General features: G+C 36.3%; 1 protein-coding gene across 26 annotated transcripts in view; it reads right to left on the bottom strand.

The window, feature by feature from the left end:
- Nucleotides 1-13,344, bottom strand: part of rims2b (regulating synaptic membrane exocytosis 2b) — a 132,741-nt gene extending 119,397 nt beyond the window's left edge. For 4 of the 26 annotated variants that reach the window (XR_012359702.1, XM_073858182.1, XM_073858185.1 and 1 more), the window contains exons 1-4: nt 13,031-13,344; nt 12,307-12,477; nt 4,112-4,150; nt 3,284-3,370 (exon numbers count right to left, since the gene is read on the bottom strand). Coding sequence is in view for 25 of the 26 variants with exons in the window: in XM_073858182.1 (XP_073714283.1) it covers nt 3,284-3,370; nt 4,112-4,150; nt 12,307-12,461 (281 nt within the window). In the remaining variant the exon portion in view is untranslated. The remainder of the gene's footprint in view (nt 1-3,283; nt 3,371-4,111; nt 4,151-12,306; nt 12,478-13,030) is intronic. The other 22 variants (XM_073858197.1, XM_073858187.1, XM_073858189.1 and 19 more) reach the window with 10 other exon arrangements.
- Nucleotides 13,345-14,060: the final 716 nt, after the last annotated feature.

Raw genomic sequence — 14,060 nt, 5'->3', positions numbered from 1 at the left:
AAATATATTGTATGAACTGTGTATAATAACTTTGTATAGATAAATGCACACACATGCATTTATATATTTAAGAAATGTTTACATGTGTATATACATTTGTGTATACTTTATATTATATATATAAATATAAATAATACATTTTTTATGTATTAATAATAATAATTACTATATAAATATATATTTATTCTTAAAATTATACATGCATGTGTGCATATTTATATATACATAATTATTATACACAGTTCACACAAATATATGATGTAAACAAAAACCTTTATTCTGTTATAGATTAATTGCAATTAATCGTTATGCATCCCCAGCTAAAGGTCTTATTAGATGCAATATGCCAAAAATGATGTAATACTCTGACAATCAGACAGAAACAGGGTATAAAATAGGCATCAAGTGTGTGATTGTGTGTGTTCACAACATTTTGTCTGTCCAGCTCAGACAAAAATAGTCATAATTTTAATATGTTATTAAGTGTTCATTTCACAAGTTAGCCATTTTTGCAACTCAGAACGTCTTAAACTGATATTAAAATGTCTGAACACAGCTTTAAAACCCTAATTTGTGTGATTTCATTATTTTACATCAATAAACATTACATATGCAAAGTTATAAATTAAGGATATTAATGTTATGCTATGCTATCTTTGTAAAAATTCTGAAAATTATGTAAGATAATTATATTTAGTTTTAATAATAATACTTTTATTTAAAGTATTTAATATTGCTGCAGAATATTATGTACATTATGTTGCTTCTTGGTTGTCACAATTTTGTCAAATGTTTCATCTAACTATAATGGTTTTATAATTTTAAACTAATTAAAATTAACATAAAAAAGGTTGAAATAAAAATGGCTTTAATAAAAAGATTTTATACATAAAGAAACAAATAAATAATAGTGACATAACTTGTCTGATATTACTTTCTTTTTACAAAATGTTAAATATATACTGTATGCATATTATTATAGGACATATACAAATAATAGGACACCAGTTGGGGAAAAGTACTTGACAAACTAATGTGTCTTAAGTCCGCACTAGGAATATGACTCTTAGTAAGCCCTCCATTCAGTGGTAAACGCATTAATATAATAAGGTTAATATAACAAGGCACTCTGGGATAATCCAAAATTAACATTCATCTGTTGAACCTTACTACAGTATATCATGTGTTTAATACTTTAAATAAGACTCATAGGATATCAGATGCAGGCCTAATGCAGAAAGACTTAGTCAATAATCTATCCAGAGGAAACGCTTACTCATCAGATGTTTATTGATCCAGAAGGCATCTTTCCATTGTTTTTTGGGTGCATGGGACAGTGAAGTATGTGACAGGAAGGGTTTAACATGGACTACAAATCGTGATATTCACTTCAGCTGAGAAAAATCAATGAGGTCCACTCTGAAACTGTTTGACATCTGTGATGATCTGTTTGACAAGTGAGTGTGTTAACTTGTGATGATGACACAACCATGCTCAACTGATGAAACCCTGTCCATCTGAAATAACTTTAGTACACTGCTTTCCTGCATAGACATTATATGTAGATGCCTCATGACGTGCTGGAATGTATTCAGTGTCGCCGCCATATTGGTTGGGTCTCCTCACTCTACGCTAGCACCAGAGTCAATCAGAGTCAACTGAGAGCGGGCAACTATGCACATATTTTGCATTGGGGACCCATCCAAGATGACAGCCACGCTGATACGGCAGCTCCAATAGGCAGCTCAGTCTATAAGGCATCTACGTATATAATGTCTATGGCTTTCCTGTAGCTCAAATTATAGCATAACGTTAGCGTTTTTTTTTCATAAGCAGTGTTAGGGAAAGTTACTTTTAAAAGTAATGAATTAAAATATTAAGTTACTCACAAAAAAGTAACTTATTGCGTTACTTAGTTGCTTACGTTACTTATTAGTTACTTTTTAGTTACTTTTTCTTGGCTGAGGCTTGATCTCTTTCAGGCCTTCCAGGTGTTTTTATGACTGAAAAGTTCTGCATTCAGAAATTGCATATTTCATCACAAAAATGTTGAGCGCTGGCCTGCCATCTCAGTGTCTGACCCAAACTGTTACCACAGTCGTGTACGCATAGAGTGCATAACGTGGCTACGTTTAGTTTAATTCAGTACATATATTTTTTAATCAAATTAATCAAACAAAAAAAGTAACTTAAATATTAATGTGTACATTTAAAAAGTAATGCATTACTTTACTCGTTACTTCAGAAAAGTAATATTATTATGCAATGCATGTTACTTGTAATGCGTTACCCCCAAACACTGGTCATAAGGTCTTAAAGCATAGGTTCAATTCCCAGGAAATAAAACCATCTGTCGAATACATAACTGTTTCGTTGGGTAAGCTAAAAAAAATGTCTTTCATTTGGTAACATCTATACTGTACCTTAACTACGCTTATTCAAGTCGAAAATATGATTTCATATGCCTGAATCAACCTGACTGCATTAGTTTACACCAACAAAAGTCATTTGTATGGGTTTGATCAAAGTATTAATAGAACTTATGCACATTTTTGAGTTGATTTACATTTTAAATTTTATGAAGAAATGTCAATATTTGAAGAGCTCCGGCTTAAGATATTCAGAAATACAGATTTGTTAAAAGAATCCATTAAACACCACAGCGATTTTTCAGCAAAGTCCCCCAAGTGCACTTAAGACGAATTGGATGAATGACGCCGGTGCATATGTACGTCAGGGTGAAAGTTTGTTGCCTAGTTAAAGGAGGTTTACTAAATATATTAGGAGATTGACCAAATGTTTGAGCCTTTTATCTTTATTCAGAAATGATGAGTGACTGGAGACTTTTTAAAAGTGGAGATTTTTAGAGGGTTTTGCAGCGAAAGTCAGTCAAATTTGTTAAATACCAAGGAAATAACTAAAGTGACATTTGTAAAAATAAAGCATTTCAAATACTGACTAAAAACCTTTTCATTGCCATTAAAGCAAAATTAATGAACCTAAACATAAAAGCCTGATACAAAATATGCTAATTTACAAGAAAACATGTCAGATACACTTAGAGGGTTTTGCGTCTGAACTCTTCATATCTTGAAAACTTTATTAAATTCACCTTACTACCCTACAGCCTGCAGGTTGATCTAGCTTACAGTTGCTCTAGCTTACTCACTGCTAGATGACCACATCTGTTCAACTAGGCCCACTTGAACTTTAGTAGAATGATATAGGTTTGTGATGAAGATACCTGCTGAAGGTATTCAGCGAACCCTTTTACTGTACTTACGCCTTTGGCTCCTCCTCACTGGGGGACTTTGTCTGGGTTTGAAGCACATTACTAACCAACTCAGTGATTCCACTGAATGGGTTCCACCTGTTCAGACAAGCATGGAAACATCAAGAGCCAAGAACCAAAGGATGAATTTACTCTTTCCCCGTCCACAACTTAACTATGTCCTAGTTAAGTCAGAAACCCCCCCAAAAAACTAGAGACCATTATTGGCATAGAAATGACTATAGAGAAATGACAGCATTGAAACAAAGGCTGGGGAAAGAAGCCACGATACAAACACAAGGATGGAACCCCTAGAAATAAAGCTACTGTACAAAAGCTGTCACTGGGGAGCTGTCACTTTCAAAAAGGGTATATCTTTGTACCTAAAGGGTGCATACAAAATGATGTCAAAAGGTACATCTTAAACATATGTACCCAAATGGTACAAATTAGGATCTTTTAAAGGGTACCAGCCTAGTGACAGCTTTTGTGCCTTTTTCTGACAGTGTATAATGGTTTTGTATTACTGGAGCAGTCTGGGGCAGCACACTGACAAACTGTGAGTTATGAAAGTGTAAATATGGGTCACTACTGCAACACAAATATAGGCCAGAGGTTAGTAGGGTAAGTAAGCATAAACAGGTTGAATAAATAAAAGCACTGAATTAAGAGCACTAGAGCACCATTACAAGGGTTGATTTAGAGTTTCCCTGCTACAAAATATCTGCGAGCTTAAAACGTGATCCTAGGTCAGCACTAGGGGATGGAAAGAAAGTTAAAGGGGCGGAAAAGGAAGCTGTAAAGTTCAAAGTGTTGACTACTGACTTTTCTTGTACTTACTGAGATGGCTGAGGCTTTGTGTCTTCCTTAGGAGGTTCCCTAAAAACATATGTTTAACAGCTCAGTACACACAGAAGGCAAAACAAGCGAGAAAGTAAAAAAGACAAATCATAAGCAACCAAATGAAACAATTTTATAATAAATTATTATGACAAAATTATGGCAAAAATCGAAACTGATAATTGTGCATTAATGTTTCTGGTAGCTTATATAAACTTAACTTCCAGTAGACTTCCTAAAAGAATCAAACGGTTTCTCAAACGGCTGATTTCAGAATATTAACAATTATAAAGTTTACTATTATACTTAGTTACTCGTAAATTGTTGTAAAATGCTTGTGACTTGCGAATGTAATGCTCAGTTAACTGAAAAAAATCTGGCTTGATGACGTATGCAGCCTGCATATGCGACGTACAGAGGATGCAGCCTTCCGTCTTTCTAGAGCAGATTTTCAATAACAAGCAAATAATCAGTAAATTACCTAGTTCAAAATCATAGCTAACTCGTATAATCAACATTTACACGGAGCCAAGGTTACTGTGTAAAATTAATGTCTAACGTTACAAATGTTCGCTACACACCCTTAAATTCTTGCCTGGCTGGTAAATCCACACAGCGGTGACCCATGCTCGCCGTCTCCCCTCATCTTTAGAAAACCGAAACATTTTAATTTTCCAAAAAGTTTTTGTTTCTGATGTCAATTTAGTCACTAACAGTAAGCTGCAAGCCAGACTGATAAACAAGTACAGACCGGAAGTTAACTTCGAATCAGGCGCGTAACCGCGGCAACGAGTTCGTCCCATGAAACTGTCTATAAATAAGATAAATTAAATATGAACAGTAATTACTTGAAGTTAATGCACATTATCAAAAAATATATTTAGATAAAAAATTCAGAGATTTAACATTAACATTTATTATGAGCAACTCCAGAAAATTATGAGCAACTGTCATAACACAAATACACAAACCAAAATATAAATAATATCATTTAGTTTAATGTCATGCAGTTGGTATAAATAAATAAATAAATAAATATATATATTTTTTTTATTTATTTATTTATAAATAATAAAAAGGTAAACAAATTAAACTGTTTTGCCTTATCTGTGACTTTTAATATTGTATAATACAGGCGTATCTAAAAGCCTATTGTGTAAACAATTCCCCTTAAGGGGGAAACTGTCTCGACAAAAACTTTTCTGCAATTAGACAGTTCACAATGACATCATGGCAGCGGGTTTTATGCAGACAAAAATGCCTGCATGAGTGCATAAGGATAAAACAGCCAAAAAAAAAAGAAACTATACAGTAGACCTATGAACTTTACCATAAGTTATAGTACTGTTGTATAGGCATGTACAAATTAGCACACTACTCTACCGTTTTAAGACAGAGCTGATAAGTATAGGTTACTGTAAGCCTTAATCCTGTTACATAATATCTACACACAACAGGCAAAACCTCATTACTGCAACTAAATGGACAAACTTTACAAAACATTAATGTAGCAGGGACAGCCTGGCCAAAGTGCTCTTGTTGGCCTTGCAAACGTTAGCAACAAAAATGTCATGGATTTGAGCCCACTGATAAGAAAATGTCCTTGAATTCGGTAAATAAACTCGGCTAAAATCATCTGGCAAATGCAAAAGGTTTTCATTTCTTTAGCTTTGAGAATTGGTCAAATCAAACAAGTTACAGTAGTCTAACATATGAGGTATTCAGATGCATGTTTTCTTGCATTTTTTATCAGGTACTCATCAAGTGCATGCAAGCTTTTTTGGCAATAATGTCCACTTCTAAAAAATCCACTTCATGGGACAAGACTGAAATCACAAAAATGAAAAAATGACTAAATATGCAACTAGAAACATTGCAAATGATGAAAGTTAGAATGTAAAAAAAAACAAACAACAAAAAACTAAAAAACACATCAGGGGGCGCTGTGATCCAAGTGACTGCCAGATTTGAGGTCCATTATGTTCAGGTCCAAGTATCACAAGATCATTCAACTTATCTGACGTGCAATTAGAGGACTTTGCTGAAAAATCAATGTGGCGTTTAATGGATTCTGCCAACAAAGCAGTGTTTCTGAAAGGCCTGAGATGGCTATGATAAAGCAGATTTATTCTGACGGTATCTGATGAACATTCGGTTAATATCTTTATCTAATTTTCAGTGGCGACCGGTGACTTCTTTTTTCGAGGGCACCCGATGCGAACATGTACAGTAGCCCGTCATGTGTGTGATTCCTTTTTCAAAATATTTGTTCTGCGTGTCGAGAGATCCTGTGTGCATCACGTGTCGTGTTAAAATAAGTGCCTGCTGCAGACGCGTCTAAAGGGTTCATAATAAAAGAGACGTTTGTGTTTGCCAGATACTCACATAATCTCATAATCAGAGTTTACTGTTAAGGGAGTGTCTTGCGTGTATTTTCTGAACGTGAGCGTCTCTTTTATGATTAACCCTTTAGATGCGTCTGCAGCAGGCACAAAACACGTGATGCACATGGTTCACATGACACAACAAACACATATTTTGAAAACGCAAGCAACACACATGACACTCCGAACACTTATTTTGAATTTGCGCCCCTTGAATGAGCAGTCACAAGCCTCCTCTGCTATTTTTTGATAAGGGTGGTGTTTAGGGCCTTTTGCTTCAGAGCTCATTACATGACAAAGGATGGAACAACTACCAGCTCCCATCAAAGCCCAGATATGTTTATGGCTTTATGGACAATCAGAATATTTACTATGTACATGTATATGCATGCTATTTTTAAATATAGTATGCAAAACAGAACACAACATACATTTATAAATGTGGATGATCAACTCAAGCAGAATGAATTGTGGGATACAAGATCCAGACCAGTTTTTCTTTTCATACAGAAAATGTGCATACTATGCACACAATACAGTACATTCATGCTGCAGAAATAGTGAGCGGTAGGTATTACAAACATAGCTTGCTATCTGGAACTCTATTTTATGGGTCAAAGGGCAGTACAGTCCAATGTAGCGTGGGGTTGAAACCCAGTGTACACTTGGCCAGCTAAACACTGTGGCTCTCAGAAGGAGTAAAGAGATTATAACCTGTGATCAGCCAATTGGCATCAGCTATTTAAATGCCTGACACTGAGTTCAAATACAGCTCAGGTGTGGAGATCAAGTGCACTCACACTACAGCATCATTCATAACGGGTGCATCGATTTAGAACAGCATAGCTGTCTGTATAGATGATACCTACATACCGTCTAAGGGTACGTTTGTGTCTCACATAGTAATTTTTTCATTGGATGTCATCACGTGGATGTGATCGTTGATTGTAAGTTGCTGTTCATACTGCTAATGCAATAAAGTATTTACACAGCTGGCCACATCATGGAATATGTTCCTGTAGCTCAATATGTAGAGTATTGCATTAAAGGTGCAAAGTCATGGTTTTGATATCCAGGAAACACATATACTGAAAATGTATTCTCTTAAATTTGGACAGAGGGGAAACATGTACAACAGCGAACTAGCCAACAGTAGCTTGAACTTCTACTCTGTTCTTATCCGTTGACCACTGGACTTCACAGAAAGCAAGTTATATGTGACCCCGTTGTGAAAACCCAGATGTAAAGAACATTCGGTAAAAATATAATCTTGTTTTTTTTATATTCACTGAGAAAGGCAAATTCCCAAATCAAAGAACAAGGCACAGTGGCACACGCCTACCCCAGCAGTAACAGCCCACCAAGGGATGTTTTAAAGAAAGTACATGCATCAATCTGGAAATGGCCTTTGTAACAGGAGACTTTTCCATGCACTTATGCATTAGACATGGACTAAAAAGGAAGGTCTTATGAAAAAAAATATTATTTTTTTGTTGTGTATTCAGACAAAAACTCATGATAGACTAAATTATGTGGTGTTTTTATCACTTCATATAGCAAACCCTGCAAAAAAATACATTTAAAGTGAGACAGAACTTCTTGAATATATTGAACTATTGACTGATAACACTGAGATCAGATGAAGCCACAGTATCCAGCAAAGATTGACATTTGATTGAATAACTGAGGTCGAGGCTTTACAGAACTACTACATGTCAAATATTACTACAGCAATGGAAAGAGATTTACAATGAAGAACTTTAAAAAACTGTGTCAACAACTAGCAGAGTAAAACACATACACGTGTGTGCTGAATACAAAGCAGTTGGCATATTGTTACATTAACCTTCATCTAGTGTTTACTGACTGGTTGCAATTTTAATGTAGGCCATGCTACAGTGAAATTGTGAACAATTGGATGAATGGTATAAATAGGCTTAATTTTGTGGTTTGTAACTTTTAAATTAAAAGAAATGCATTTCCAGATAAGTGATTAGTTATTTTGTTATTGGTAGTCTATGGATTGAACAGTGATTCTATGGTGTGGCAGTACTCAAATTGTTAATCATAAAATATCAACAAAAATGGCCTGAAAATCAAACATTAAATTTGATTATTATCAGTAGAAACTGCATAAATGTAAATTATTAATACGACATAGGTAAAATAAAAACCCTCCCTCTCAAATTAAATTTTGAGGTTGCCAGTTGCCCATCAATAACAAGCAAAATTACATTATCTTGAAATACTTAAAGGGGGGTTCAACGGTAATTCATGCATTCTGACTTATGTCTGACTAAACGTAGACAAAGTGTCAAAAAAGCAGTTGGAGGTGTTACAGAGTATTTCTGTGCTGAATGCACTTCGCCAGGGTTCGTACAAGTTTCGGAAAGTTTTTTTCGATTATTGATGCCATTTCAGGGGTAAGCAAAAGTATAACTTGTTTTAATGGGCACTTGCCCCGGGAAACCACACCCACGTGTCAATCAGTGGAAGCGCGAGAGCCGAGTCACAGGCCCCACTTCACGCAACAGTTTTGTTTTATATCAAACTCAACAATTGCACGAAAGAAGAAGTGTGTTTTTGGATGTAAGGAGAAGAAAGCCAGCATTATGTAAACAATGGATATAGTTTGTTTATCCAGGGTAGCAGCGGAGTTTTGCGTGTGTGTTTGTTTAACGCTGGATTTCATTGAAAAGTCCCAACCGGGTCATGCGGTAAGTAAGACTTCTGTGTTTTGTTGGAAATAGGCACATAAGTGCATAATATATAAATGACACGAACATGTATTGAATCTTAAATTATGCAGTCAGTGTTATAAAAAGTGTTGATTCGGACTCGCTCCTCCCGCAACTAGTAACTCCTCCTTCCAAATTTTTAGTACGTTATTGGAAAGATTCAGTAAAGCTAATCTGTCTTTTATAAGTCTTATAAAACTAAAGACTCTTCGGAGATATGAAAGATGTAATACTACTCTATAGGTACTTCAGATTAACATCAGATACGCAGAAACAGCGGGTGTTATGGATGCTTCAAAAAATGTTGTAACTGTTATTTACTGTGTTATACCATATAAAAAGTACATTGTGAGGCCATTGTTAGGTGTCAGACATATACTGTATCATTGTAATAATTTGATCGTGTACTACTATTACTGACTCAAATCAATGAACAGCATCTAAAATGTCTTCATCTGATTGCTAAAACCAAGCTTTCGTGTTACATTGCTCATCATTTGAATACATTGAAATTGAACAGTTCGAGAGCTGTTTGTAATGAGTCTGTGCAGACACATTTATAGTGTGATTTTTGACAGGTCCATATTTCAGGATTTTTTGCCAACATTCTGTCTACAAAGACCTCATTTCAAAGCTTAATTTCAGATGCAGATAGATTTTTACAGGACAGTAAGAGGGTTGCCTGATCAGGTGCTCCAGCTAGCCTGTGTTAGAAAAGCCCACTCATCAGAATACATTTCTGATGCACAGATATGATTCGGGTTTCTCCAATGTAAGTCCAATGGATATTTATTTAAAATGCCACAGGCAAAAATCTAAGAATATTTTACTTAAGGATAAAGGGTTTCCAAAAATTATCCCTGACCTGCAACATGCTGTTTTAGCGAAGTGAGGCAGTAAAACTGCTTAATGTTAAAGTGTACTATTACAATAATAGTAAATGGAGACTGTCTGAGGCTGTGAGTCACTAACGTGAAACAACAAAAATCATATGGGGGTTGGAACGACATTGAATGAATAAATGAAGTAGAGTAAGTAAGTAAATTTGATTTTGTTTGGGGTAAGTTTGAATACACCCTGTCAATCTCCTCTTATGCCATTATTCAACCCAATATCACGAAATTATGTACCTATAGGCATGTATGGACCAGCGTGACAATATAAAATAATAAGTCTTGTATCTTTTTTTTTATAAATCAATACTTAAAGTGACTTACTAACGCAAACACCAAATCTAACCCTAAACCGAAGCGACAATGGTTTGAAAATAGGAGAAAAAAGTTGAGTAACCAATACGTGACAGTGACACAAACAGAAAAGCGTGACATGCTCATGCTCAAGCGCGGTGAAACGTGACATTGTCACGCTGGTCCATACGTGCCTATAGGTACATAATTTCGTGATTCAGGGGCGGTTTCCCGGAGAGGGATTAGACTAGTCCTAGACTAAAATAAATTTAAGAGGTGTCCAAACTAAAAATAACTTGCATTGACATATCTTAAAATACATCAGTGCCCTTTGTTTTGCCTCAAAATGCACACACGTAATGTTTTTAGTAGTGCATGTTTATTAAAACTAGTTATATTTCCTAATTAAACTAAGGCCTAGTCTTGGCTTAAGCTAATCTCTGTCCGCGAAACCAACCCATTGCATTATTACAACAACAGCATGATCAAAGAATTTGAGATGGATGCATTTATAAAACATAAGCAAGGTCCCTCTAAGTCATAATCTAGATGCTGCATCATAAAAAAAAACATTTAACAATTAAATATATGGCTTGAGAGTAAACTTTGAATAACAGACAAAATCATTTTCAGGTGGAAAAAGAGGTAGAACTAGTAAACTGCATCTTAATGCATAAATCTGTTGGACTCAACAATCACAACATTTGTATAAAACATCAGGTGAAATAAACATAAACTGACTTGATAGGGAAGGCCAGTTATATCACAGATTTTACTACACAGAATGGTCTCGAATATTGTCAAACATGCACTTGGCAGAGGTGTAGCCCAGCTGAAATTCATGCCTATAAACAGAGCAGAGCGCCTACACTGGCACAAGAACGGAAGTTCACTGAGTTCCTGATTTCAAGCTTGGAACTTGGAGCCAACTGGGCCACTTCAGTAAATAATACATCTTTTCTCTCTGTTATGCAAAGCCAAATTACTGCATCTATAGGGCAAAGATTAATGGAACAGAGCATAACCAGTCTTAAAGATTTTTTTTAATTTAAATTATTAATTTTATTGTAAGCTCATTATATAATATTTATGCATGTATATGAGAATGTGTTTGTGGTAGTTTTACATGTCTACTACAGTATATCTCACTGCAGAACATTGCTGAAACATGCTATGTCAACTATCCAACACAAGAAAAACCAATACATCCTCGCAATACATAAAGCAAACACACACCACACACATTTCTTTTAGCATACAAAGCGTATTTATACAAAAACAAACCGTGCATTGACTGAAGGAGGAGGCACAACTGAACCACGAGCATCAGTGGACAGCGCCGTGGTGCTGAAAACAACCAGTGACGAAACCATGGCAACCGCGATCGCGCAAATATCGCCCATCTATGTGTCGCGTTAATGTTTAACGTATGACCTGCTCGACAGCACGCATTAAAACCTGTAGTAATCTCTGGTAAACGAAAGCCGATGGGATTTTTAGCGAAGATGGCGCCCACGGCTAACTCAACACACACGGAGTAACTAACTCTGAATATTGCCACGATAGCAGCGGAAAACACCACATCCACGCGCTGCACGAGCCATAAAACCCACTGAGGCTTTGACATTGACCTCTCTCATGGTTAACACGGGTATTTTGGACGTGCTTGTGTCAACAATAGTCTAATATTGACAGTCCACGTAAGCAGACGTATTCGATTTCAGGAGACAGTCGTGCTGAAAATGACAGGGAGCGTTTTAAAGAGACACGGGCATGTTGAAACGCAGCCATCATCCACAAGACTGCAGCCCTAGACACCCTGTTACAGCCTTCCCAGACATTAGCTTGCTCGTTCCCTAACAAGGTTGCTAAATCAGGTGGCTTACTTTAACATTGACTGCTCCTTTTCCTCCTCTTTCTTCTGGCGGTCCATGACCGAGAGGATGATCTTCCTCTCCTCCTCGGTGAGGTGGCTCAGGTCCGGCATGTCCGGTTGGGCGGGAGCCGCAGGGGATGCGGCCGGGCCACCCCTTGCAGACATTTTTCAGGTGCGGGGGCTTAAAAGAAAGAAAAATGGTCAATGAATGGAGATGAACTACAAGCAGTGTGAACATATGCTGAAGATCATCCATCATATCGCTTGCATATTTTTATTTATATTGTGGAATGATGTGTATCGATGTTAAAGCGCATTTATGGACTAATAACAGTAGTCTATCTTTAGTTTATAATAGAAAAATGCATAACGATGCTGACTTGTTCTTGTAATGTTGAAGATGCGTTTTATAATAACAAAATATTTCGAATCTGTTCCACCACTTGACTTTCCAACACACCCAGACAGTATTTGCATGGTGAATATTGTATCCACATGATATTATACATGCGTAAATCTTAAATCCCTATTAACAATACTAAATATAACCTCATGACAACATGACATAAAGTATAATGAACATAATATAGCTAATAAAATTACATTACTAAAGTGTAAGAAAACCCCAGGTGGTTCTTGCATTACATTTCAGTTTTAGGCATCTGAGGGCATCCCAGCCATGCCTGTCATTAGCCATCTGCTCGAATGTGTGTATTGAGAAAACGAGTGCTTGCCTTTTATTTCGCAATCATGGTAGATGCAGTCTAACCCATGGCTGCTTATGGAGAGCTTTCGCGTATCGTCCTATGACAGGGCCCGCGATCCCTTATTCCGCGTATCAGCGTCTTCTTTCCGCCACCTTTACCTCGATTCCCTCCTGGTTGCCGCTAACTCCAAGAGATTTCTTGAATGCACAAAAATGGATGCATTAAGAGAAACGGTCCGATAAGATAGCGAGGCGGAGCGACTATCTTACGTAGGACAAAGATCAGACGCTCCGGTCTCTCGCGGGCGGGGCGGCGGAAGTGCGCGCGCCCGAACGCATTCATTGACAGGAGACGAGAGGAGAGGAGAGTTTCTTTCATCTCTGATGTAGGCAGTGGATGTAGACTATATGGTGACAAGTCAGCACCCAGAGACGTGATAATCACATGTATACCCAAAGATGTTGGTTTTATTGTGCCATCTCAATCTTTATTATTTGTTCATAGACCTCCTTAAGAGGCATTTCATCCAAAACAATAGATGAATCGTGACAATAATGAATAATAATGAGATTAACTACATTAGTTAATGATTTAAAACATTGTAAATTGTAAATCATTACTTTTATATTTTATTAATATGTGAACAACTAAATGTATAATAGCCTATATGAAGTCAAAGTTGACATTTAGATGTGACTGATCTAAGTATGAAATAAAACAAACTTGGACATCGGAATTCCAATTGTTAGTGTAATGAACAAAAATGTTAAAGTGTACCTATTTCATTGCTAAAAAAAACAACGTTATTTTGTGTATTTATAATAAAATGTGGTTCAAATATTCTTATTTGGTTGAAAAAACATATTATTTCCACATACATTTTGTAACTCCAGATTTCACTCTCTTCCTGAACCGCACTGATTTTGTACAAAACTCATTGATTGGCCTGAATACCTCAGACATCAGCCGGAAATGTGACGCCCTTTACCCTGTTTGAAAGATTCGGTCACAATGCAATGCTTACAGGAGTTACAGGCTGAGTCCATTATGATAATAT

Source organism: Misgurnus anguillicaudatus, chromosome 20, assembly GCF_027580225.2.
Source record: "Misgurnus anguillicaudatus chromosome 20, ASM2758022v2, whole genome shotgun sequence".
NCBI lineage: Eukaryota > Metazoa > Chordata > Actinopteri > Cypriniformes > Cobitidae > Misgurnus > Misgurnus anguillicaudatus.
The sequence above is the reverse complement of the archived record's forward strand: the minus strand, read 5'-3'. Positions and strand labels throughout refer to the sequence as shown.